The 26,507-nt window shown below is 39.3% G+C and overlaps 1 protein-coding gene across 1 annotated transcript; it reads left to right on the top strand.

Annotated features, from left to right (window-relative positions):
- Window positions 1–65: 65 nt before the first annotated feature.
- Window positions 66–26,507, top strand: ENKUR (enkurin, TRPC channel interacting protein). Its single transcript, XM_070408373.1, has 5 exons — window positions 66–513; window positions 12,924–13,069; window positions 14,669–14,892; window positions 21,007–21,153; window positions 25,450–26,507. The coding sequence occupies exons 1-5, from the start codon at window positions 437–439 to the stop codon at window positions 25,621–25,623; spliced, it is 768 nt and encodes a 255-aa protein (XP_070264474.1). The 5' UTR covers window positions 66–436; the 3' UTR covers window positions 25,624–26,507.

Genomic DNA, 26,507 nt, shown 5'->3' with positions numbered 1-26,507 from the left:
CTTTCTCCACATATACAGAGACAGAAAAAATCAACATTTTTATGGGGACGCCGTTTTTCACCCCATTACTCCCAAAGGCACATATAAACGGTGGTTTCCACATTGAGCTTTCCAGTTAGAAGAATTGAGCTGCGGTGACGGAAGAGAGGAAGCATGGTTTGCAGTGGGGCCGCCCACTTCCCCGTCGCCTAGTAACTGTTTCCATGGCAAGCACGCGGTCTAGACGCTCAGCAACCCCAAGAGGAATAGAAAGGGTATCCTCTTCCCAAGAGAGGACGGCAAAAAGGGGTCAAAGGGGAACTGTGTGAGAGAAACCTTAGTTCCTTGAGAAGGCAAGAGAGTAGGAAAGGAAAGGGGATGCAGTGAAGAAAGGGACGGAGATACTGGTATTTTGATTGGAAAAAAAAAAGTAGTTTTGAGGAGCCGTTTGGTGGCCATGGATCCAACATGCCCTTCTGAGAGCATTTACAACCTCATACCGAGTGACTGGAAGGAGCCTCCCCCGCCTCCTAGGTATGTGAGCAGTACAAGATTATCGCTTGAAACAAGAATGCGGAATAATTCTTCTATTTCAGGATTAATCAAAGCATCATATGACTTTTAAAAAGAAATAAAAAATACTTTTGTCTCAATGAAGTAACCTTGAATGATAACTTCTTAAAGAAAAGGTTGCAAAATCTAGCTACTCAGTATCTCAAAATTCAGAGAGGGCGATCCAGTGCCATTTTATGTTAGTCTCCTGTAATAAATAGGACATATGACTTTTATAATTTATCTGATTGTTCACACATGATATGTGGTATATAATAGTGTGAAATTTCTTGTTGAAAAATATCACAATTTTATTATCCTGTGTTAGGATATTTCATATTTGGTTTCAGGAGTTCCTTGTTTTATTTTTGACTGCTCTTTTTCTAAGCGTGTAGTACTTATTTTTCCCCCAAGATTATTGTCAAATATAAATTTGTTTCTGAGCCTCAATGTTTTGATCGGTGAAACAAAATAGACAGACTGGATAGTTTCTAAGGTCTTTTACGGGTCTTATAGATGGAAGGAAGAGTGGATGGAGAACCAAAAATATGTAACTCAGTTAAAAATTTTACATAGGTGATAGGACCTCTTAAATTCCCCAGTTTCAAAAAGTTCATCACAAACTAAACATCCATTTACACTCCTGTGTAGGGACTTAGAACTTATTTAAATCTATGGGGAGAAAAGAAGTAGGTAATAGAGAAAATCTCATTTCTCCTAGTACTTGGCTGTCTTTTACCTTTCTCCTTTTCCTGATTTAAGTGAAAATCACATTGAAAGAGCACTGGGCTAGGAGAAAAAACAAACAGGGGCTTCAACTAATTGGTTTTGGGATCATGAATAAATTTTCACTTCTTATCTGTAAGACAAATGAGTCTTTATGGCCCCTTTCAGTCTAATGGTCAATTATTTTTACTAATATTTACATCTCCAATAAGAAGTTTCATTTTTTAATTTTTATATTTTTGTTATTCCTCACCCAAGGATATTTTTTCCATTTATTTTTTAGAGAGTGGAAGGGAGGGGAGGAGGGAGGGAGGAAGGGAAAGAGAGAGAGAGAGAAGAGAGAAGAGAGGAGAGAGAAACATCCATGTGAGAACGATACATCACCTCCCTAACGTGCCATGACCTGGGCTGGGGATTGAACTGGAAACCCTTTGGTGCACCTACGAGACTCTAATCATTGAGCAACACCAGCCTGAGTTTCTTTGTTTTAACCAGAGCAGTACCTACATTAACTTCCGTTAGTTTTTCAAAATCTAGTAGAAATTGGAAAGGGGAATATAAAGTAAGAAGATATGATACCGGTGCACAGTTTATGAGGAGTGTTCAAATTAACTATTGGTAAATGGACTTTTGGTCCAAAATTCCTATATATTGTACAAGACAAAGCTCCTCCTCTCTGTAACCCACTGGTAGGTTGTGTTTTCTATAGAGGACTGAATTTGAATGGTAAGATACTGTATTAGACAGGTGTTCTGTCCTTTGGTAAATTTAAAAGCTTTACTATGCATCTAGGTGATTTTTTCAAGAAATTTTATAGGAACAATCATTCTTAATTTGGCAAGCATTAACTGAGCCCCTATTAGGTATATAATATTGCCCTTGGGGAGTGTTGCAGTGACAGCACACACTTTGGTTTGCTCTGAAGGAGTGTGTAGGAAAAAGGAACTTATGGTGAAGGGACTAGAAGGCATCTAAATGTGATGCCACACAACTTTCTCTGTTAAGTCAGCCTACACTGTCAGCAACAACGATGAGGAGTTTTTAATTTGATGGCATGCACGAAAACCGCTAATTCATAAAAAAAAAAACCAGAGCATAATTAATCACACTTTTTTCTCACCACACTAACAGAAACTTGTCTGAATCTCCTTATTGATAGTAAAATTACATAATCATAAGAAATGTATTAAGCTATAAGGCTTATCTGTATTACTGAGTTATAAATCCAGCTTCAAGAAAACTCTCGGTGGCTCTTTGCAAGACTGGCAGCCCGGGAGCACTCGGGGGATGTCCACTTGCCAGCGGGGAGCAGGCCTAAGCTGCAGTCGGACATCCTTATCGCTGCTGAAGCAGCGGAAGAGGCTCGCACCACCACCACTGTACTGGCAGCTCCTGCATTGAGCATCTGCCCCCCGGTGGTCAGTGTGGGTCATAGTGACCAGTCATTCCCAGTCATTCTGCAGTTAGGGTCAATTTGCATATTACCCTTTTATTATATAGGAGTGCCTGGCCAGCCTGGGTGAGGGGCTGATGGCTGTTTGCAGGCTGGCCACAGACCCTTCAGGGTGGGGGTCCCCCCTGGGGTACCTGGCCAGCCTGAGTGAAGGGCTGATAACTGTTTGCAGGCTGGCCACAGCCCCTTCAGGGTGGGGGTCCCCCCTGGAGTACCTGGCCAGCCTGGGTGAGGGGGTGATGGCTGTTTGCAGGCTGGCCACAGACCCTTCAGGGTGGGGGTCCCCCCTGGGGTACCTGGCCAGCCTGAGTGAAGGGCTGATAACTGTTTGCAGGCTGGCCACAGCCCCTTCAGGGTGGGGGTCCCCCCTGGAGTACCTGGCCAGCCTGGGTGAGGGGGTGATGGCTGTTTGTAGGCTGGCCACAGCCCCCAGCCACCCAAGCTTCCAGTGGAGGCTGGCTGGAAGCAGGTATCTGGGATTTATTTATCTTCTATAATTGAAACTTTGTTGCCTTGAGCGGAGGCCACAGCTGGCTCAGGGCAGGCGGGAAGCTTGGCTTCCTCCATTGCCCAGGCAAACAAGCCTCCTGCTTGCTCCAGCTCAGTGGCTTCCGGCCGCCATCTTGTTGGTTGGGTTAATTTGCATATAGTCACTCTGATTGGCTGGTGGGCATGGCTTAGGGCATAGCGAAGGTATGGTCAGTTAGCATCTTTGTCTTTTATCAGTGTAGATACTCATTCACAGTTCATATAGATTTCAAAACCAGGAAAAGCAAACACACATATTAAGTTGTGATGTAATTAATAGAATCACCTAAAGAATGCAGAAGAGCCCTGGCTAGTGTTCTCAGTGGTTAGCGCATCCGCCTGCAGACCCAAAGGTTGAAGGTTCGATTCCTAGTCAAGGACATGTACCTGAGTGGTGGGTTCGCTCCTGTCCCATTTGGGGTGCATGTGGAAAGCAACTAATCAGTGTGTCTCTCTCACATCTCTCTCTCTCTCTCTCTCTCTCTCTCTCTCTCTCTCTCTCTCTCTCTTTCTTCCCCCTCCATCCCCATCCCCTCCCTCCTGTCCATTCTATTTAAAAGCAATACAAAAATATCCTCGGGTGAGGATTTTTTTAAAATGTAGAAGAAATGAAGACCTGGGAACCAGTAGCAAAAGGGATAGTGGGAGAAGACACCTTTTTTCTTCAGACATGTGGATGAGGCTAAGGACATTCACAAACAGGATTTTGTCAGCAAGGAGGATGGCAGCTTCCATCTGCATTTACTGGCTTAATTTTTTTTCATTATGGGTTACTGCCTCTCATTTAGATTTCTATAGATTATATATAATATGTGTTATATTAGCACATATCTCTGACATTCACATGTACCTAAAAAATGTTGAGAAGAAAATATGCCAAAAATATTTCTTAAAATTAATTGTCAGGAAAGTTTGTGAATAAGTGAACTTTTGTGAGTGATTCATTTTTTTAGAAGTTTATTACATTCTAGAATAGGGGTCCTCAAACTTTTTAAACAGGGGGCCAGTTCACTGTCCCTCAGACCGTTGGAGGGCCGGACTATAGTTTAAAAAAAAACTATGAACAAATTCCTATGCACACTGCACATATCTTATTTTGAAGTAAAAAAACAAAACTTCAAAAAAAAAAAGGCTCTCCTAACTTCAAAATAAAAGGCCCTACTAACTGCAAAAAAAAAAAAAAAAATAGACCTCCTAACTTCAAAAAAAAAATAAATCCTAACTTGTTCTTACCTCGGTCCTCGGGTAGCAGCAGGCTCTGCACAGGCAAGTTCATGACTCATCAGATCACACCCGAGACTGAGAGGAGGAGTCTAGAGACAGAGAGAAGGAGGGGAGTCGGAGAGTGCGGCGCACATTCCACACATGTGCACCGCACTGTGAGCCCCTAAGCAACAGGCAGCGGCGGCAAAAACACCCAGCAGGCCGGATAAATGTTTTCGGCGGGCCGCATGTGGCCCGCGGGCCGTAGTTTGAGGACCCCTGTTCTAGAACAAGATTCAAGTTCTTAAACATAGTATACATATACATCTAGTATGAGAATTTGTTTATTCTCATGCCACGATGTATATGTATACAAGTCAGGAAAGTATGTCAATCTATCTGTGTTTGTCTCTTGTAATAACCATTTATATACCATGATTCAGCTTTTTAGAGAATAAGACTTTCTATTAGGATACAGGTAAAATCATGAAAAAGGTCCAACAGGTGTGTTTTTTTATTTAAGCAAGATGAATATCCAGTAATAATAGTAACAATAAGAATACTACTAATAAAAATAATGATAATATGTTCAATGTATTAGTGTTTATAATGTGCCAGGAACTGGTCTGTTTTATACAATCATTATTTAATTTTTACAAGAACTCTATGAGATGAGTAATATTAGCTCACTTGTAGGAAAGGAGAAATGCAGGCCCAGAACATTAGGGCAGCTAGGATGAAAAAGAGCTAAGATTGAATGATAAGTCTGACATCAAAGCATATAACTTTAATCAGTTTGCACACTGCTTTTAATCTGAGTAACTAATTGAAACAAACCTAATGAATACCTATTGCTTCAATAGCATCTATATTTTAGTCTTCAGATAATTTAACATGTATTAGATACTGTTTAGTATTTATTTACACATTTCCACATTATAATGTAATAAGATTTTTAAAATAAGGATATCAAAGCAAATAAAAAAGAATGATAGAAAAATAAAATAATACTACAAATGAGCATGAAATTCCTTGTACATGAAATGTATGCTTTAAAATATTGTAAGTTTGCTTGAAGTCTGGTATAAATTTGATTCAGTGCTAACTAGAAACCGGGCAACCCACAAAGGAAAAACATGCTTCCCATGATCCTCTAAAGGTCACTTACAGTGTAAGTCACATTTTCCATAAGATGAAAGCAAAGCAGTAGCTGAGAAGTAATCTTGGTATGAAGCCAGGATTATACGTCCTCCTTGGTTCATAGAGAGGAGAAACAATGTGTATAATGTAATAAAGATTTTAGCCGCACTTTTACATTAAATACACTGAGTTTCATAGGTCTAATATTGCTCTCATTATTGACCAGTGGCCACATGCCAAAACATAACAAAAGCAACGTAGAGGCATGGATATGATGTGTCTGGATATGATATATGCAATTTTATCACTATATTGTTTGATTCAGTGAATAATTTTTCTGATCTCTACATGAGTACTATCCAATAAAATGTGAGTCACATGTGTAATTTTTTATTTCCTAATAGCCACATTTAAAAGATAGAAAAAAACATGTAAAATTAATTTTAATGACATATTTAACCCAATACATCTAAAATACTATGACTTAAGAATATAACATAACCACAATTCAAGTGTTCAATATCCACATGTGGTTGGTAGCTACTGTATTGTACAGCACAGATCTAAATGAAAACATTAACTACATATCCTTTTGATAATCTACCATATTTATTATTTCTCTCATCAGCTTGCAATAAGTATTGAGCAGCAGTGAGATCAAAATTATATTCAATGACACATATATGTGTTGTCAACTAAGCATAGCTTTGACAACCCACCAAGTTAGGAGTAGACTTGACATCCGTTTGTGGAAATTGAATTACTTGATATAGTCATGAGGCTGAACTGAAGACTATCACTTCAGTGCCTTTAATAGGCTTAAGATGTTTTTATGTATATTGACAAAATTATCTTCAAGAAATAATTTGAAGGATTTTCTAATGTAGTCTAGGTTGTAAAGTTCTATGCAACAGAGAAACATTGCAATACTATTGGCCCAAATTTAAAAAAAGAAAGAAAAGAAAAGTAGTTAACCATTAATACACAAACTAATGTATTAGGAAAATATCTCAATCAAGCTTTATCAAACTGTCCCAATTTTTTAAAATATATTTTATTGGTTTTTTACAGAGAGGAAGGGAGAGGGATAGAGAGTTAGAAACATTGATCAGCTGCTTCCTGCACACTCCACACTGGAGATGTGCCCACAACCAAGGTACATGCCCTTGACTGGAATCGAACCTGGGACCCTTCAGTCCGCAGGCCGATGCTCTATCCACTGAGCCAAACCGGTTAGGGCCTGTCCCAATTTTTGGTCAGTGTTTATCTGAGTGGTAATTAAGATAAATTGCCTTAAAATGTATATCTAGAAAGTTGATATGACTCACTAAGTGGTGATTATTAGCAATAAAATAAATGCAATTATGGTATGTTTTTTGGAGATGATCATTTTTGTTTTAGAATAATCTATAGCTCACATCTAATAAAAGGTAGACTATATGGCCAATTATCTAATAAAGTCATTTTCTAGATCTTTATAATAAAACCACACCATCCAGAAAATTGAATAAAATGTAGTTATTGAAAAGGAAGTATAAGCTTTACATGTACTAATATGGGAAAAGATCACATTATGTTAAATTTTTAAAATTAAGTTACAATTTCTACATAAATAGAAATACAGAAAACAAAATTTATTCTGGAAATGGATTGAGGAGAAGGAGGAACCTAGGTTTTTATTAATTTTTTAAATTGAGATGTAATTGACATTCTATTAGTTTCACTTTTTTATAGTTTAGAAAAATAAAGATGTATCATTAATATCTTGTTTTCTGTAACAGATGGGTAAACTTTGAGCTCACACAAACTAATGTATTGAATTACAAGATTGCAAATTGGAAAAAGTAGTGAAAGTACACCTACTTCTTTTTTCCCCCAAAGGAATATTTTATTAACCAAAAGATTATATCTGACAATTCCAACTTTTGTGGAAATTTTAACACACAGGTTTGGATTGAACCTTATCTATCTAATGAGTTTGTTCAGTGTGGACCATATTGATTCCTAGGCATTGAGTTCAAGATTGATGAAAGGCCCCTAAAAGAAAGAAACCACTTCATGTTTCTTCAAACAAACTTATCCACATAAGCACGAAGAAAATACAAGCTGCTAAATGTGGTGAACTTCTGTTTCCAATCAAGGATGGAATTTACTTTCTCACCTTAAACAACTAAAACAACAGAAAATATATATAAAACAATGGTTTTCAGATACTGGACAACAGGCAGCACAGAGCAGTCATCCCTAAGAAAAGGGAAAGAAGCCCTACAATTGCCCCAACATATTCTCTGGAGAGAATTTATAGGGCAAAGCCCAGGGAAGAGGAATTGAAACAAAATCTAGCAGTTTTCCTGAATTAAGAAGACAGAGTTTAGGGTTCAGGAAGGCCAAGACAAGGCATGTAGAATTCACAGCAAAGCACTGCAGAGAGTGTGTGTGTGTGTGGGGGGGGGGGGGGGGGGGGGGGGTGAGGGGGGGGGGTGAGAAAGAGAGAGGTAGAGAGGTATGGAAGTATGTGATGAAACTACTGAGGCCAAGGAAATAACTAACAGAAGGCAACAGAGCCAAATAAAATTCATATTCCCACCAGCCAGAGTGGAAACACCTAAGACACAGGGCATTGAGTAGTGTACTCAAAAGTATATTGCCTCAGTAGTGGAGCCAAACTAGAACTAGACCAAAGCTCTTCTGGATGCAGAAATATAATGCATAACCAAGAGAAAAGTCAGTAAATACAAACAGACAAAGAATTGGTATCGATGCGAGAATTAGTAGAGAAGGATATGACAACCACTATTTTAAATATTCTCTGTGTGTTTAAAGAGTTATAGGAAAACATGAGCAAAATGCAGGGAAAAATGAAAGGATTTTGAAAAAGACCCAAATATAACTTATAGAATAAAGAATACTATGTCTAAAATGAAAATAGAACACTGATTAACAGCATCCAAGAAACTGAAGAAAATATTGTTGAATGTGAAGACATAATAATAGAACAATACAAAATAAAACAGAAAAAAAATGGAAAAGGAAAATGAATCAATGACCTGTAAAAAGTATCAGCTGCCTAACATAAGTGTAAATAGAATGGCAGAAAGGGAGGAGAGAGGTGGGTAAACAGAATAAATATTTTACTAATGGCAAAAAATCTTGGCAGACTTAATGAAATCCCTAAATCCAGGAATCATAATAAAGAAAGAGCAGGAAGAAAAAAAAGAAAAGGAGAAGAAGAACATTACCATACCAAGGGACATTACAATCAAATTTCTTAAAACCAATAATAAAGAAACAAAATCTTAAAAGTAGCCAAAGGAAAGGAAAACCCACTGCATAAAGAGGAAGAAAGAAGGACAGCAAATATCTCATCAGAAACAATAGAAGTCGGAAGTTAAAATGTTCTTAATGCACATGAAAGGGTATGAGTCAGAAATGTGAATTTACACAATGAAATGTGAATTTACACAATGAAATAACACTGAAAACGGGAAATACAGAGTGTCCCCCCAAAAATGTATACACACTTTAACAGCTGATAGCTCAGACATTTCTTTCTTTTCAAATTTAATTCATTGGAATGAATAATTATCAAAGTGTGTATACATTTTGGGGACATCCTGTATATGTATAAATATTTTTTCTTTTAAAATTTCTTTAAAATATGATTAAAGAGATTCTTAAAGGAAAATTATCACAGTGATTGTGGGTTTTATAACATATATAGAAGTAAAATATATTACCACATTAGGACAAAGATTGGGAGAGGGATAAATGCAAGTATTCTTTTATAAGGTTCTTATACCACATGTGAAGTGGTATAACATTATTTGAATGTAGCCTGTAATTAGTTAAACATATATATTTGGAGTCGACCAAGATGGCGGCATAGGTAAACACCGGAGACTGCCACCGCAAACAACCACTTCAAAAATACAACTAAAAGACGGAACGGACATCACCCAGAACCACAGGAAGGCTGGCTGAGGAGAGACTCTTCAACTAGAAGGAAAGACAACAGCATACTGAGGCTCAGAGGAGGCGCAGTGTGGAAAAATTTAAAGGTGCGGAGGTGCGCGCGTAAAGCGGGCTGGTGGCTGAGGGCACGGTTGTCATTTTCAATCAGGAGGGAGTCTCAGGCTCTGAGCTCCAGATCCAGGTGAGTCTCTAGGGACTCAGACTCAAACGGGAGAAGCGGGATTGTCTAGCATCAGTTGGAACGTGAGGGCAGCTTTCTCTCCGAGGTTTGCAGCGGTTGCCGGGGTTCTGAGAAGCAGAGCCTCTGGGAACAGGACTGAGAGCAGCCATAACTGCTCCTTCCACCCGCCCTGTTGATCCCGCCCCGCCCAAGCCCTGCACAGAGCCATTTGCCGGATCGCCTCAGGCAAAGGCTAGATTAGCACCTCCCTAGAGGACAGAAGTTTTCCACACAGCTGATTCCCACAGCCAGTCGGCCTGGTGGTCAAATCCCTCTAGTATTAACTACAACAATCAAGGCTTAACTAGAACAAGACTGCGCACAAAGACCACAAGGGGGTGCACCAAGAAAGCATAAAATATGCGGAGACAAAAAAAATGACAGAAATGGAGGATATAGAGCTAAAAAACGCAATTTTGAGGGCTTGCAATAAACTTGATGAGAGCCTCACGAATACTAATGAGACCCTCGGTGCTATGATAAAGAACCAACTAGAAATTAAGCATACACAGACTGAAATAAAGAATATTATACCCAATAGCAGACCAGAGGAGCGCAAGAATCAAGTCAAAGATTTGAAATGCGAAGAAGCAAAAAACACCCAACCGGAAGAGCAAAATGAAAAAAGAATCCGAAAATACGAAGATAGTGTAAGGAGCCTCTGGGACAGCTTCAAGCGCACTAATATCAGAATTATAGGGGTGCCAGAGAATGAGAGATAGCAAGACATTGAAAACCTATTTGAAGAAATAATGGCAGAAAACTTCCCCCACCTGGTGAAAGAAATGGACTTACAGGTCCAAGAAGTGCAGAGAACCCCAAACAAAAGGAATCCAAAGAGGACCACACCAAGACACATCATAATTAAAATGCCAAGAGCAAAAGACAAAGAGAGAATCTTAAAAGCAGCAAGAGAAAGAGACTCAATTACCTACAAGGGAATACCCATACGACTGTCAGCTGATTTCTCAACAGAAACTTTGCAGGCCAGAAGGGAATGGCAAGAAATATTCAAAGTGCTGAATACCAAGAACCTACAACCAAGATTACTTTATCCAGCAAAGCTATCATTAAGAATTGAAGGTCAGATAAAGAGCTTCACAGATAAGGAAAAGCTAAAGGAGTTCATCCCCACTAAACCAGTATTAGACGAAATGCTGAAAGGTATCCTTTAAGAAGAGGAAGAAGAAAAAGGTAAAGATACAAATTGTGAACAACAAACATGCATCTATCAACAAATGAATCTAAGAATCAAGTGAATAAATAATCTGATGTACAGAATGAACTGGTGATTACAATGAATCAGGGACATAGAAAGGGAATGGACTGACTATTCTTGGGGGGGAAAGGGGAATGGGAGATGCAGGAAGAGACTGGACAAAAATCGTGCACCTATGGATGAGATCAGTGGGTGGAAAGTGAGGGCGGAGGGTGGGGCGGGAACTGGGAGGAGGGGAGTTATGGGGGGGGGCGGGAAGAGGAACAAATGTAATCTGAACAATAAAGATTTAATAAAAAAACAAAAAAATAAAAAAATAAAAAACAAAACAAAAAAAACATATATATTTATAGTAAACCTTAGAATTTTCCCAAAAGAAAAACAAAATTCAAACATAAATAAAAATAAGGCAGGATTTTTTAAAAGGATGAATGAACAATGCGATATATAGAAAACAAATAGCAAGGTGGAAAACTTAAATGTGAATATTTAAAAAATCATATTAAATGTGAATGGTCTAAGCATGTCATGTAAAAGAGATGGTTAGAAAGAATAAAAATTCTTTGCTCTCCATTAAAAAAAAACTTTAAAAATAAAGACACAAATAAGTAAAAAGTTGAAGAATGGAAAAATACTATGTCACCACAAATCAAAGGAATGCTGGAGCGGTTATATTCATATCAGACAGAGGAGATTTTAGAATACAAAATTTTTGTAGGTTTAAAAAGCATTAAAAAGCAATGATGAAGTGGTTAGTTATTCAAGAAGATATGGTAATTCTAAATACTACGCACCTATTAACAGTGTCAAAATATATAAAACAAAAACTAATCTATATATATAAAAGTCTAATATGCAAAGTGTCGCCTTGGGAGTTCAACCTGGCAACCGGGATTTGATTGCTTGCTATGACATGCGCTGACCACCACGGGGTGGTGTGGAATGAAGGAAGCCTGGCCAGCAACCAGGGAAGGAAGGCCCTGGCTGGCAGCCAGAAGGCTCCAACCTAGGGACCCTACCTATGCATGAATTTCATGCACCGGGCCTCTAGTAGAACTATAAGAAGAAACAGACAAATCCACAATTATAGTCAGAGATTTCAGTAATTAATAGAACGCTACCAACCAGTTTGACCTAATTGTCATTTATTGAACACTCCAGCCAACAATAGCAGAGTATACTTTTTTTATAATTAGGAATCATTAAGATATCTGAAAAAATCCCAAAATATTTGAAAATCAAAAAATCTAAACAAACTCCTAAGTCAAAGATGTCAGAAGGCAATTAAAAAGGTATTCTGAGCTTAATAAAAATGAAAGCATTGCATGTCAAAATTTGTGGGATGCAGCTAAAAACTATACCTAGAGGGAATTTTATAGCTTTAAATACTTGTAATAGAAACATATAAAGGTTTAAAGTCAAATATCTAAAGTTGCACCTTAAAAACTTAACAAAAAAAAGCAAATTAAATCCAAAATAAGAAGAAATAGTAAAGATCAGTGCAGAAATTATTGAAATGGAAAATATGTAAACGTTAGAGAAAATCAATGAAAAGCTGGTTCTTCGAGGAGAGCAATAAAATTAATAAACCCCTCCCCAGACTGATCAGAAAAAAAAGGGGGGTGGAGGGAGAGAGGAGGTCACACACACACACACACACACGCACACACACAGATGAAAATCACTATTGTTGCCTCATATGTTCAAAGAATAATAAGGAAATACTATGAACCTCTTAGCCCAGCACCTCTTCCTTAAGGCAAAGCCTCTCTCTAGCTTTGACTAAACCTGAAGACAGGGCTCAGATAATTATGCTTTTTGGCTATTTTCCAATGAATATAGACTTACCTAAATTAGAAATGTATATCCTATGTTAAACTTTAAATACTTTTTACTAGACATATAAATGCTGAAATGTCTTTTAATTCTAGGTACACATCAGTTTTTAAGACAGCTGTGAAAGAGGACATGAAAAAAGTTAAAACTGCAATGAAGACTATGGGGCCACCAAAAGTTGAATTACCTTGTCCAAAGGATTTCCTGAAGAAACATTCGAAGGAAAAAGCTGCGCCGCCCAGTAGGTTTTATCACTCTTTTTCATAGTAACAGAAGTTTATTTTGCCACAATTCTGACGGCTGGACCCAAGATCAAGGTGCTGTCAGGGTGGGTTTTTTTTCTAAGGTGTCTCTTCTCTTGTAGGTGGCAGTCTTTTCCTGTCCCTCCACATGGCCTTCCCTCTGACTGTGTCTTGGATTAGGGCCCACCCTAAAGACCTCATTTTAACTTGAGTACCGCTTTAAAGATCCTGTGTCCAGCCCTGGCTGGTTTGTCTCAGTGGATAGAGCATCAGCCTTTGGACTGAAGGGTCCTGGGTTCCATTCCGGTCAAGGGCATGTACCTTGGTTGCCGGCACATCCCCAGTGGGGAGTGTGCAGGAGGCAGCTGATCGATGTTTCTAACTCTATCCCTCTCCCTTCCTCTCTGTAAAAAATCAATAAAATGTATCTTTTTAAAGAAAGATCCTGTGTCCAAACACAGTCCTAATGTGAGATACTGGAGGTTAGGTCTTCAATGTATGAATATTGGGAGAACACAATTCAGCCCACAACAAAAGGTAAATCTAGTCCATAGGTTTGTTTTTAATAATAAGTAGAGGGTGGGGCCAAGGAGGTTTACAGTTGTGAATACATGAAGCTGAGAGATTATTCCTGTATTATTATTTATTAATGATTGTATTATTTATTTGTATTACAACTGTAAACCTACTTTTGCCCCACCCTGTATGGATTTTTTTAATAAATAATAAAAGTTATATAAGCTCATAAAATGCTCCAACAATGCAGAGATAAATAAAGTCAAAGTCCCTAGTAATTGTGATGGGGTTAAGATTTGAGTAAGGTTTTTCAAGAGAGTTGTTGCCTTTGGCCCTTAGGGGGGGGAAAAGTAATTATTTTACATTTTAATATTTTTACAAGCCATTTTGATGTGGCTCTGTCAAAAAAGATGAGTTGGATTGGTCAGGTTGAAGAAACTATGTAAAAATGGACAGTTTCACCTGCAGCTAATGAAGAGAATTTGGTATAGAGAAATAAAATAAATGTGCATAGCAGTTATTTTAGGTGAGCTGCAACCAGGGAGGAGTGAATAGGAAACTTCAATTATATTGGTAATGCTTTATTTGGTAAGCTATATGTTAGGTACCTTATATTAATAGTAGTTTTAGTGGAAAAAAATAGATTCTTGGGCTTTCAATACATCAAGTTTTTTTTACTTATGTGGTGATTTTACAGTAACTTTCCTCTGAAGAAACAATTATAATACTGACAATACTCATAAAAAAAGTTTTAAAGTTTGAACTTTTTTCAATGGGAAAGCTGAACTTTTGTTGTTGAAATCTTTATAAGAAAATATTTTCACAATAGCTAGTTAAAATAGTTTGCTAACATATATTTGGGGTGCTTATCTTCTTCCTTAGACTTTTATACTGTTCTTCGAGATATTAATTAAGTTGCACTTAATTTTTACACTTATAATTACTGATTTTTTATCTTAAACATTTGAATGTATTGTAATAAAACTTCAATATACTAGTGGTAAAATATCTAGATGTTACAGATAGCACTAAGTAGCAATGTTTATAGTTTAATATTAACAAGGATATATTATATTTAACAGAAAAGAAATTTGATTGGTTTGGGACCAGAAAGCCTCCTGTGCCACTGAGGACTGATCATCCAGTCATGGGCGTACAGAGTGGAAAAAATTTTATCAATACAAACGCAGCCGATGTCATTATGGGAGTGGCTAAAAAGCCTAAACCAATTTACGTTGACAAAAGAACTGGAGACAAGCATGATCTTGAAAGTTCTGGACTAGTTCCAAAGTACATCAATAAAAAGGTAACCTTGTGATATATTAATTTTAGACCTGAGGTTCAAATAATTTAAATATAATGTTCATAACAATTGTCCATATTATCAGTAATTGTGCTCTCACTGGACAAGTTATCTAGGTTACCAGTTCTCATTCTCCTGAAATCTGTGTTTGGTGCAAATCTTGAAATGAATACCATATAGTTCAGTAGAGAAAAACTAATTATTTTTCTTTAATTTTAATTTTTAATATATTTAATAATTATAACAAACATTCTCTAAAATATAATAATTTTAGGTGGACAGTCATTAAAAGCACAGTCATTACTATAAATCTAAAAAGAATAACCTTTCAGAAGAGCCTAAGATTTAGTTATTAGGTTTCAGTGTCTTGTAGCAGAATGAGAGAAATGAAGAGTAAAACAACTTTAGAGCCATCCATCCTATTAGCTTAATGTAGCTAATTCACATTATTTCAACATGAATTTGCTTTTAGTTTGAAATAAAGCAGACCTTGAAAGTACTGGACAGTAATCTAGTCCTCTGGGACCTTCATTTCTATTTGAAAAGGCATTAATCATATGAACATATAATTTCATCAGTAAAAATTATAGAAGCTTGGGTTTAATTGTTTAAATATAGACGATCTTTAAAATTAAAAAAGCTTACCAAAAAATACCTTATACAAAACCTATTTTACTTTGTATACTTCCTATATAATAAAAGCCTAATATGCAAATTGACCAAATGGTGGAATGACTGGTCAGTAGGGGGCAGGGCTGGTGAGCAGGTGGCACCAGGCCAGCCAAAGTGGGTATCAGCGGGCAGAGGGAGGGGACCGCAATCAGGAGGTGGCGGTGACCAGCGGTCAGAGGGGTGATTGGGGTGATGGGGCCATCCGCTCACCAGCCAGCACCATTCCCCCCCCCCCCATTGGTCCATGGGTCACTCCCCACAGAGGGAGGCCAGACTGCAGCTTAGGCCCACTCCCCGCAGGAAGTGGTCCTACACCGCAGTTGGACATCCCCTGAGGGCTCCTGATCTGTGAGAGGGCACAGGCCAAACTGAGGGACCCTACCTGCCAGAAGGACCCCGCTCACTCCACAGATGCCAGGGAGGAACCAAGGGAGGTTGACTCCAGGGTGTGTCTGGCCCATCTCACCCAGTCCTGCCCCACCGGCCACCTTCTAATTAATTTCCTTTCAATGTGCATGAATCTGTGCACTGGGTCACTAGTGCATAATAATAATAAGGTGTGGCAAAAAAGAAAGAAGGAAGAAAGGAAGGGAGAGAAAAAAGAGAAACAAAATTGTGTTGACGTATGAGGGGGCTTGTGTTGAGGTAATCCAGTGATCTACCATGAGAAATCCTGTGCCTGTTCAAAATCAACAGGAATTTTAAGGCTGATGTCAGAGGACACTGCTTGTTCCCTGAGAAATTGTCACGCCATAGGCTAAGGCACCTTTGGAAGATGTTAGCAGGAATCTAGGAGTTAGTAGCACGTGCTGATTCAGTTATTTTAGGCTTCTCCGGATACTTCCTCCTCCTATGGCCCCTGGAGCCTGCACATAGCCCTTGTCCCATCGGGTGTGGAAAACAGAAATTTCACTCTCCTGGCCCTTCAAAGCTATTTCCAGTCCATTATTTCTCCACCATCACGTAAAAACTCTTCTCCTTTGATAGTCATACCACCAATTGCCATATAGTCTGCCCCTCCTTCTGGCACCTTCTGTGTAAGTTGTCCACTTCAGTGTATTTTCTGCCTTGAACAGAAAATTAGAAGTAAAAATACATTACAGAGACAGAAAAATATTAAGTATGTCTACCTGTGCTTGTTTACCAAGCCATACAAACACCACAATATTATTGTCCCCTTGTTGTTGCTGGCTGAGCAATCAGGGCTCATGATGGACTTACTCAACTTACTTTCCACTTATCAGTTATGTTTTTTAAAAATCTATTATTGGTGAGTGAGATCATAAGTCCTTTTGAAGGGCAATGTCATTTGTAAAAAGTGAATAAATCTCATGTTTTAGTTCCAAATAAAATATTTGCCCATTTGTGCCATGAGGCATGGATGATTGCCTGAGGCACATAGCAATAGTAGTAAAGGGATCATTTCAAATTTTACCTCTGCCACTTACTTAACTCTATGATCTTAAACAAGTTATTAATTTATCACAAGGTTAGAGTGAAGATTAAGTGATATAAAATATATTAAGCACTTGACGTAAGACCTGGCCATTAATAAAAATTCAGTAAAGGGTAGATATTATAATATATGCAATTATTATTATCAATAGTGTGCATTATTCTTTAATGATTCAACACATAGGAATATTTCAGATCACTGAAGCTTTTAGCTATTTGTGAGATAGTTGACTTTCCTAAAATGTATCATATGATTCCCTTTATTAAACAGAGTATGCCAAATATAACTTAATCTTTTTGATGGCACAAAATCATTATTATGACCCTCAGTAACTGTACTGAACTATAATGAGGTGTTTCCCTCAGTGTTTTCTGGGATGGATTGGACTGTTTACCACTGCATTAACAAGAATACTGTGCTCTTAGAGTTTATTTGTCGAGTGCTTTGCAACTTTCCAGAACACAAACACAACTAGGATTTCTATCCCTTATTCAGGCAGAATTGGTTGGGTTATGCTGTGGTAACAACTCCCACATTTCAGTAACTAAAAGAAACTAAGTTTTATAGTTTCTTTGTGCCACATGTCCACAGAGGGTTGTTGAAAGCTCTGCTTCTTATTCTCACTTCACAACCCAGGCAACCCCAAACATCTCCCATCACTATTCCAGAGAAAGAGAACGTGGCAAGTTATCCATTAATTCTTCAGGCTTCTGCCCAAAAGGTACTGAGGTCACTTCCACTCACATTGGGCAAGTCAGGTAACATGACTGTCTTACTTCAAAGGGAGCAGGAAAGTGTTGTCCTACCAAATGCCCAAAGGGAGAAGAACCAGAATATTTCTGAATAGTTTTAATGACTATCTTCTCTCTCAACAACTGTTTCCTGAGAGAGGTCTTTCCTAATTTTTGTTATTTATCTAAAATAGCTCCTATTCTTTCTTTCCCCTTTTTAACTTTTATTTTACCTTGGAATATGAATATATATATATATATTCATGATCCACCCCCAGTGCACATATTAGATAGAATATGTATATATATTCTATCTAATAAAGAGGGAATATGCTAATTGACCCTCACACCATTGCAAAAATGGCAGAGCGCACAGCCAATAAGGAGGAAATATGCTAATTGACTGCCCTACCCTCAAAGATGGCGGCACCCATAGCCACAAGCTGGCCAACAGGGGAGGGCAATTGTGGACAATCAGGCCAGCAGAGGAGGGCAGTTAGGGGTGACCAGGCCAGCAGGGGAGGGCAGTTGGGGGTGACCAGGCCAGCAGGGGAGGCAGTTGGGGGAGACTGGGCTGGCAGGGGAGGGCAGTTGGGGGCAACCAGTTTGGCAGGGGAGAGCAATTGGGGGTGATTGGGATGGTAGGGGAAAAGTTAGGCATTGATCAGTCTGGCAGGTGAGTGGTTAGGGGGTGATCAGGCTAGCAGGCAGAAGCAGTTAGGGGCAATCAGGCAGGCAAGTGGTTGGGAGCCAGCAGTCCCAGATTGTTTAGGCCCAATCCCTGTGGTATCGGGCCTAAATCGACAATTGAACATCCCCTTAGGGGTCTCAGATTGGAGAGGATGCAGGCTGAACTGAGGGACACCCACCCCAACCCCACCCCCAGTGCACAATTTTGGGCCTCTAGTCTACACTAATAAAAGAGAAACATGGTAATTAGCGTACGACCGCTACCCTTCCCATTTACTAATCAGCATATCCTTATGCAAATTAACTGTCAGCCAAGATGGCGGCCAGCAGCCAGCCCCGAAGCGAACAGGGAGACTTGCTTGCTCCAGTGACTGTGGACTCCAACGTTCCCCACCTCACTTGCCAGCCTCTCAGCTGCAACTCTAAGCAACTATGTTGCAAATATAGAAGCTAAACAAAACCCCAGAAACCTGCGTTAGTCAGCCAGGCTTCAGCCAGTCTGACCGAATCATTGTATCAAATACAGAAGGAAAAACAAAGGCCAGAAACTGGCTTTCAGCAGCCGAGGCCTCGGAGCTAAAGCTGGTCCAGAATAAAAAAAAAAGAAAAAGAGGAGCGGTTGGGAGCTTCAGTCAACCCACCAGCCTGAAAACAGCCCTCAGCCCCTCAGCCAGACTGGCCAGGCACCCCAGTGGGGACCCCCACCCTGATCCAGGACACCCTTCAGGGCAAACCAGCTGGCCCCCCACCCATGCACCAGGCCTCTATTCTATATAGTAAAAGGGTAATATGCCTCCCAGCACCAGGATCAGCGTGACAGGGGGCAGCGCCCAAACCCCCTGATCACCCTGCGGCTCTGTGTGTGACAGGGGGTGGGGCCACAACCTTCCTATCTGTCCTGCTCTGTTCGTGACAGGGGAAGGCGCCCCAACCCCCTGATCAGCCCTGCTCTGTGCCTGATAGGGGGGAGCTCCCCAATCCCCTGATCGCCCTGCAGCTCTGTGTGTGACAGGGTGCGGCACCCCCACCCCCCACCCCCCACGGGCCCTGCTCTGTGTGTGACAGGGTAGAGCCATAACCTCTCCATCGGCCCTGCCCTGAGTGTGACAGTGGTGGCGCCCAACCCCCTGATCGGCCCTGCTCTGTGGGTGATAGAGGGTGGTGCCCCAACCCCCCTCCACGGGCCTTGCTCTGTGTGTAACGGGGTAGAGCCATAACCTCCCCATTGGCCCTGCCCTGAGTGTGACAAGGTGCAGCTCCCCAACCCCCTGATCGGCCCTGCTCTGTGTGTGACAGGGGGCGGTGCCCCAACTCCCCTATCAGCCCTACTCTGTGCATGACAGGGGGGAGCTCCTCAATCCCCTGATGGGCCCTGCTCTGTGTGTGACAGGGGGGAGCTCCCCAACCCCCTGATTGACCCTGCTCTGTATGTGACAGGGTACGGAGCCCCAACCCCCCTGATGGGCCCTGCTCTGTGCGTGACAGGGGGTGGCGCTGCAACCTCCCCATCGACCCTGCCTTGAGTGTGACAGGGGGCGGTGCCCCAACCCCCCAATCGGCCCTACCCTGAGCGTGACTGAGGGTGGCATCGCAACCTCCCGATCCGCCCTGCTCTGTGCATGACGGGGCGGCGCCCCAACTCCCCAATCGGCCCTGCTCTGAGCCTGACCAGAGGCTGTACCTAGGGATTGGGCGTGCCCTCTGCCACCCCGGAGCAGGCCTAAGCCAGCAGGTTGTTATCTCCCGAGGGGTCCCAGACTGTGAGAGGGCACAGGCCGGGCTGGGAGACCCCCCCCTGTACCCCCCCCCCCCGAGTGCACAAATTTTTGTGCACCGGGCCTCTAGTATATATATATAATCTCCTATTTTATACCCTGTTTTTGGTGAGTTTCTTTCACCATAGAATGCACATTTCATGAGGACAGAAACATTGCCTTTCTTATTCACTAATATATCTAGCATCAAGTACAAATAATTTTTTGAAGAATAAACAAGGAGTAGTTCCGTTTCTCAAAATAGTGATATCTATCATACATATTCACTCATCTGGGAGAATCACAGCTGATTAGTTCACCGTCAGTCTTTGTAAGCAGCCCAGGATTTTGCATTTCCCCAAACAGGTCCCAAGTCAATTTTCTCGCAAAGCAGATGTGCTTTGTATCTTTCATGAGTTGGTTTTGATGACGCCTTGGGAGTAAGTATCTTATTTAACAAAACCTTGTGAAGGAGACTCAAGATATTTAAGATCTTTCAAGGTAAAAGCTGAAGTAGTACAAGCAATAAAGAAAAGCCAGCTCTTAGGGGTAAAGTAAGGGCTGAGTCATCAGCCAAGAGCAGGGTCTCGAAACATTCAGAAGAGGGAAAACAAGCTGCCACAAATAACAGCTCAAATGGTTTTAAAAGATCAGAATCAGCTAGTTCCCAATAGAGGGAAAGTCACCGAATTTTGTCAGTTTGCGGTGTTGTAAGTAAAGGCTTTAAGTCTGTACCATTTCATTGGTTGGTATGTACACGTGTATGAGTACATTCAGGATACTGATTTTTTTTCCCCTGAAAAATTCTTGTAAGGATTATGGTGTCACACCAGAATACATATGTAAGCGAAATGAGGAAGTGAAAAACGCCCAGGAAGAGTATGATAACTACGTCCAGGAAAGCCTCCGGAAAGCAGCCATGAAAAGGCTCTCCGATGAAGAGAGGGAAGGAGTGCTGCAGGTAAGGGTCCTGTAACTTCTGGCTCCATGTAACTCTTGAGAACACCTCTTAAAGAAAGGTCTGCCGCCAGTGAGTAATAATGATTAACGAAGCAGGCACTTTGACTTTCAAATTCGATGGCTCTCTTTTAGTTATGGTGACAACTCCATGCAGCAAAGATGACTCTTCAGGGAAAACAAAGAATTGAAATATAGGGATTATTATTTGTTTCCAAGTTGGTGAGCTTCTGTTTTTTCCAGAAGTAGTTAGTGTTGTAAGGCGGCCCACCTTCTTCTTCAACAAACATGCCTACAGAGAAGAAAAAGCGTTTTTATTTTTATTCTCATGTCCCTGAATTATTAAAAATAATACCCACAAAATAGACATTTCTCACTAGATGGAGCTCTAGAATAATTGAAACTCTCCCTAGACCAACATTTTGTTTTCTATAAGACAAATGTTGAGATTTTAACGTATCCAGATGTTAGATTTTACATGTATTTTTCTTACTTTGAAAAAATGCTTAAAGATAATATTTACATCAGAGGGTTTGATACAAGATTTTATCTGAAGCACTTAAAATATTAGGGATGTGAGCATGGTTGTATTTATTAACTATGTACCTACTTGTATTCTTCTATAGTCGTCCCATCTCTTATAGAAGTAAAAATAGTACTTTACCTATTATTTTTGAAAGCTTTCTACAAAGCCATTTCTAGTAACCTTTTAAAAACAGAAAAAAAATGTTTTCTTACCACATTAATTTCTGTTGAGAAATGGATTCATATGCACTATAAATTCTTAACATTTAACAATTCCTTCATAATCATCAATAGACATTTATAAAATGTCTATTTCACATATAGTATCATGCTAAGCCCCGAAGATATTAAGAAGGGTAGGTGAAAATTCCTGCTGTAGGAATATTGTCATTTAATTGATGGATAAATTAAATCATTTGTCTGTGTGTATAGAGCCTACGTTTTATAAGGTTCCAAGGTTACAGGTAGGTCATTAGCTGGGCCTGAAACTCAGAGTAAGAGTGGATTCAAGGAGTGGCGTAAGGGCAGAGACTATACTCCTGTGTCCCTTGCATGAGAGCAGGCTTCTGGGTGCCTAACCCACTGCCCAGTATGTACACGGCTGTTTCATGATGGTGTCCTGGAAAGAAGAAAGGACGATGGCTGGCAGGACACTTCCAGACCTGGAGGGAGGGCTTTCACGTCACATTCAGGAAGAGCACTAGCTTTGGCCCATCTCTCTCTCTATCTCTTTCTGCTGCATCTACCATTTTTAGAAAATAGTGCTTTTATGGAAGCCAGATTTTTATATCTAAATGATACTGAAAAATAGGGAAAGAGAAAAAGAACTTCCCTCAGAAGGAAAAGGCTCTTCCGCCCTGCATCTTTTTGGCTGTAACGTATAAACTGCCCTCAGCTTCCTCATATAGTCACTACAGAATATCTTTGCTTATCCTTTAAGTGACAAATCCTCCATCAGATACCTTATTAGTCAGGTAGTGTAGTAATGTAGCTACTGTGATAACAAAGCCACTAGCTATGCTCGTGACAAGCCCTGAACCATGCTTCCTTCCCTGGTTGAGTTGCACATAATTCTATGACAATGTGGTTGTATGTCCCTGAGCCATCACACTCTCCTGCTAATTTTTTATAAAATAACAGTCTCATTATACCTGGAAGAGATCATCTGGCCTAACGATCCCAAACTTCTCATTTTTAACATAAGGGTATACAATGCAAATATGTTAAGTGGGCTAATTTGTTAATTCATCCATGGATTCATTTATTGAACATCTACTGTGTTCCAGGCACTGTACCCAAACTGTAGTGAGCAAAACAAATGTAGTCCTTAGCTGAACAGGGACTGAAGTCCAGATTGGCCAATTCCCAGGCCAGTATTTTCCCACTGCCTGATGTACACGTGCATAGGAAGTAACCAAAGGCGGCTCTACCAGTCAGGGCTGCCGCAGGAAATAGAAGGCACGCTCCGCTGGGATTCTGCAGAGTTTTGAAGGAACTATTTACAGATGTGAAGCAAGGCTAAGGGAACCAACAAGGAACACTGAGGCCCCCCAGACTAAGGACAGTGGGAATCCACCACCACCTGAGGACCGAAGGGCAGAGCAAGGAGCTGTACTACCAGAGCCCAGTGACAACTGGAACCTGGAAGATGGGCCCCTTGACAGGTGCTGTTACAGATGGATGAGCCAGAACTAGTGTCAGGTGATGTTAAGAAAGAAGCAAAAGAAAGGCCCTACCTGTCTCTCCCTCCAGTGCCACCTTTGGCTGAACTGGGCAGAGACTGGAGGACAAAAGGGCTGCAGGCTGGGGGATAGTCTACAAAAATCAACCCACGCCACCACCCCTCTAGTCACAGTGCAAGACAAGAAGGTGAGGAATGGGTGGGGTGGGGGAGGGGTACAAAAGGAGCATAAAACTGAACGAAAGCACTATTTTATGACTGCTTCAGCCCATTTGAAGGCTTTCCAAAATTAATCATATTTCAGCATAAAAATAAAGGAGAGAAAGTTTCAAAAATAAAAATAAGGAAAAATCACTGTTGTTGCAATGAATAAAAGATTTTTTTAGATGAGATAAGAAAAGTCTTAAAAAACAGCTAAGAGATTATTTCAATAATATAAAATATTAGTTGCCTTCACTGGCCATTCTTGGCTATTGACTTTGATCCAAAGGTTATTGTACACAATGGAAGATAAAGAAAATTATCCTTTAAAAGAAAATATAGAGGAAAAAATGTAGCTGCTGTAACCACAAATAATATGGAACTATCACCCGACTAAAAACTTAATAAAATTTTTAAAAAATAATATCATCCAACTAGAAATAAACAACCTTTGATATTTGTAGTGTATAAATTTCCTCTCTGCAATAGATACCCCTGTGGAGCATTGTGGAAATATATTTCCCATTTGGATTATAGCTCATGTACTATTAAGAATTGTACTAAACCACCCCCCTCTTAAAAATTTAACCTGGATACTTTTCCTTCTATCTTCCTCCTTTCCCAAAGCCTTGATATAACCTCACTCAAGGGTTCAAAATTTTTTATCCTTTTTTTTTTTCAACCAATCTATTCTATACAGTATGCCCTATCCTATCATTACTTTATTTCTTACCTAGGCATGAAAATAAGTCATTGAAATTTTATTATCCCTGGAAACTTTCTACAAGATTAAATTTTTACTATATGGGTTTATTATGAAGGCATTATTATATAAGACACTTCTAATCTTCTCATAAACCTAAATGCAAACCTAAATGTATGGTCACGATTTTCAAGGACCATATTATCAAGACAATACTTTTATTGTAGTTTCAGTTTTACTTTTTTGTTTGTAAAAAAAAAAAAATAACATGCATCCAGAGTGAATAAAATAAAGTGTTAATTTACAAAATTTTATTGCATGAATTCAATTAGTAGTTGAATACCATTTTGTCAGTGGGGCCTCAGTGTACTGTGATAAGAAATTGTAACAACACCGAGATAGAAATAACTGTTATTGCTCCTAAGAGATCCCTAATTTTGAATTTGTTGGTTACTGAGAATATAAAAATTAACTACATTATTAAATTAGCATGTGTGTTACATTTAATGACATTTCAGTAATTTCTAAAATACATTACTAGAAAGTATAGATCCCTTGGCTCTATGGAGGAGAAATTCTAATTCATTGAAAGAGACATAAAATATAATATCTTGTGAAATTGAATTTTGGTATTTTGTACAATTCCATTTAGTCAGGTGTAAGAAAATAAGACCATGCAAGTCAGAATCAAATCTTTTGTAATTTTTCTGTTGAAGAATGAGGATGGTGGTTTGAAGAGAAAATTCTAAAGAAAAAAATTAAAAATGTTTAAGAAATAATTTTCTGTTCAAAAATGTTTTTTTGATGTCTGAGGGTATCAATTCTAAGTTGTTGTTTTTACCAAAAAGCATTTCCTGTGAGCTTAGTTTTATACTATTCATAACTCGGCATGTGCATATTTGTTGGTAAGACAAGTACAGTAACATTAGAAACAGAGCAAATAAATACTCCCACTGGGATCTGAGCACACAATCAGGACAGGGTTTGGCCTCTGTACAGTATTTGTTGTTACTGTGGCCAAGTACTTGATAAATACATATCATTTTAAAAGTCACTTTTGTCAATTTGGTTTTTTAACCTACTTATATTTTGCTTACCAGTGTAGTCTTCTTTATCATTTAGTTTACTTTACAATGTACTTTACTTTGGCAGTTGACGGTAGTAGTTACAGTTTCCCTTACCATTTGCAGGGGCTAAAAAAGAACTGGGAAGAGGTGCATAAGGAGTTCCAGTCCCTCTCTGTCTTCATCGATTCCTTACCAAAGAAGATGCGCAAGCAGAGGCTGGAAGAAGAAATGAAGCAACTGGAACATGACATTGGTGTCATTGAAAAGCACAAAATTATTTATATTGCCAATAAGTAACAATGGATTTTTAAAGGATAGTCATTTTAATATAGAAAAAGAAAACATGGAAAACATACAAATGAAACTAAGTTTTTCAAAGAGGAAAAGGCTATGAAGAGAATAAAAATAGTCTTTACCAAAATGTGTAGGCAATGTTTAAAAATTAATGGGATTTTTTCTTACACAAGAAAACATTTTTTTATCAATTTCAGGATTTTCATGTATAAACTAAGATTTAATGTTATCTGTTCCAGTTCTTTCGTGTATTATTATTATGTACTTGTTTCCCACAACCATTCATTTCTGAGCCCTGAAAAATAAACTCAGCACTCAGAACTTTACATTTTTCTACACTACATGATTCAAGGAACACAACATTAAACTCTGTTAAATATTTTGAATTGGAAATAGTGGCATATCCTTTCTTACTACACTAAAGTGTTTTCTGCATATTGTTTCAGAGTTCCACAAACTTAACAGCATATATTCATTCTCTGGTAGCTCTGTCATTTGCAGCTATTCCCAACTATAAATATTTTCGATATCCAAAGTGCATACTGCAAAGCTTATATTTGGAGGAAGAAATATTAAGAAGATAACATAAAATCAAGGAGACAACTTATAGAATGCATCATTAAAGAGAACCGCCTCCTTCCTAACATCCAACTTTGAAAAACTTTACTCCTCCAGAGAGTGGAGGGAGGTGGGTGGGATAAGTAATAAACAGACAAGCAAACAAAAAACAACTTTGCTACTCTAGGTGCTTTATTCTATAATTCACTGTATGTATTTAATTAAAATGGGATGTTACTTTTTCTTTTTGGTCCTTCCAATCTACGAACATGGGATGTATTTCCATTTATTTTTGTCTTCTTTGATATTTCTCAGCAATGTTTTGAAAT

Source organism: Myotis yumanensis, unplaced genomic scaffold (genome assembly GCF_028538775.1).
Source record: "Myotis yumanensis isolate MYYU_CA2020_CCGP unplaced genomic scaffold, mMyoYum1.0.hap1 SCAF_1, whole genome shotgun sequence".
In the NCBI taxonomy this organism is placed as follows: domain Eukaryota; kingdom Metazoa; phylum Chordata; class Mammalia; order Chiroptera; family Vespertilionidae; genus Myotis; species Myotis yumanensis.
This window is presented reverse-complemented; position numbering and strand designations above follow the sequence as displayed.

Bases quoted from the DNA above. Each gene is read 5' to 3' on its own strand.
- ENKUR (XM_070408373.1), top strand. From the start codon at position 437: ATGGATCCAACATGCCCTTCTGAGAGCATTTACAACCTCATACCGAGT. The intron at 514-12,923 runs GTATGTGAGCAG...TTTTAATTCTAG, and splicing joins GAGCCTCCCCCGCCTCCTAG to GTACACATCAGTTTTTAAGA. The intron at 21,154-25,449 runs GTAAGGGTCCTG...TACCATTTGCAG, and splicing joins AGAGGGAAGGAGTGCTGCAG to GGGCTAAAAAAGAACTGGGA.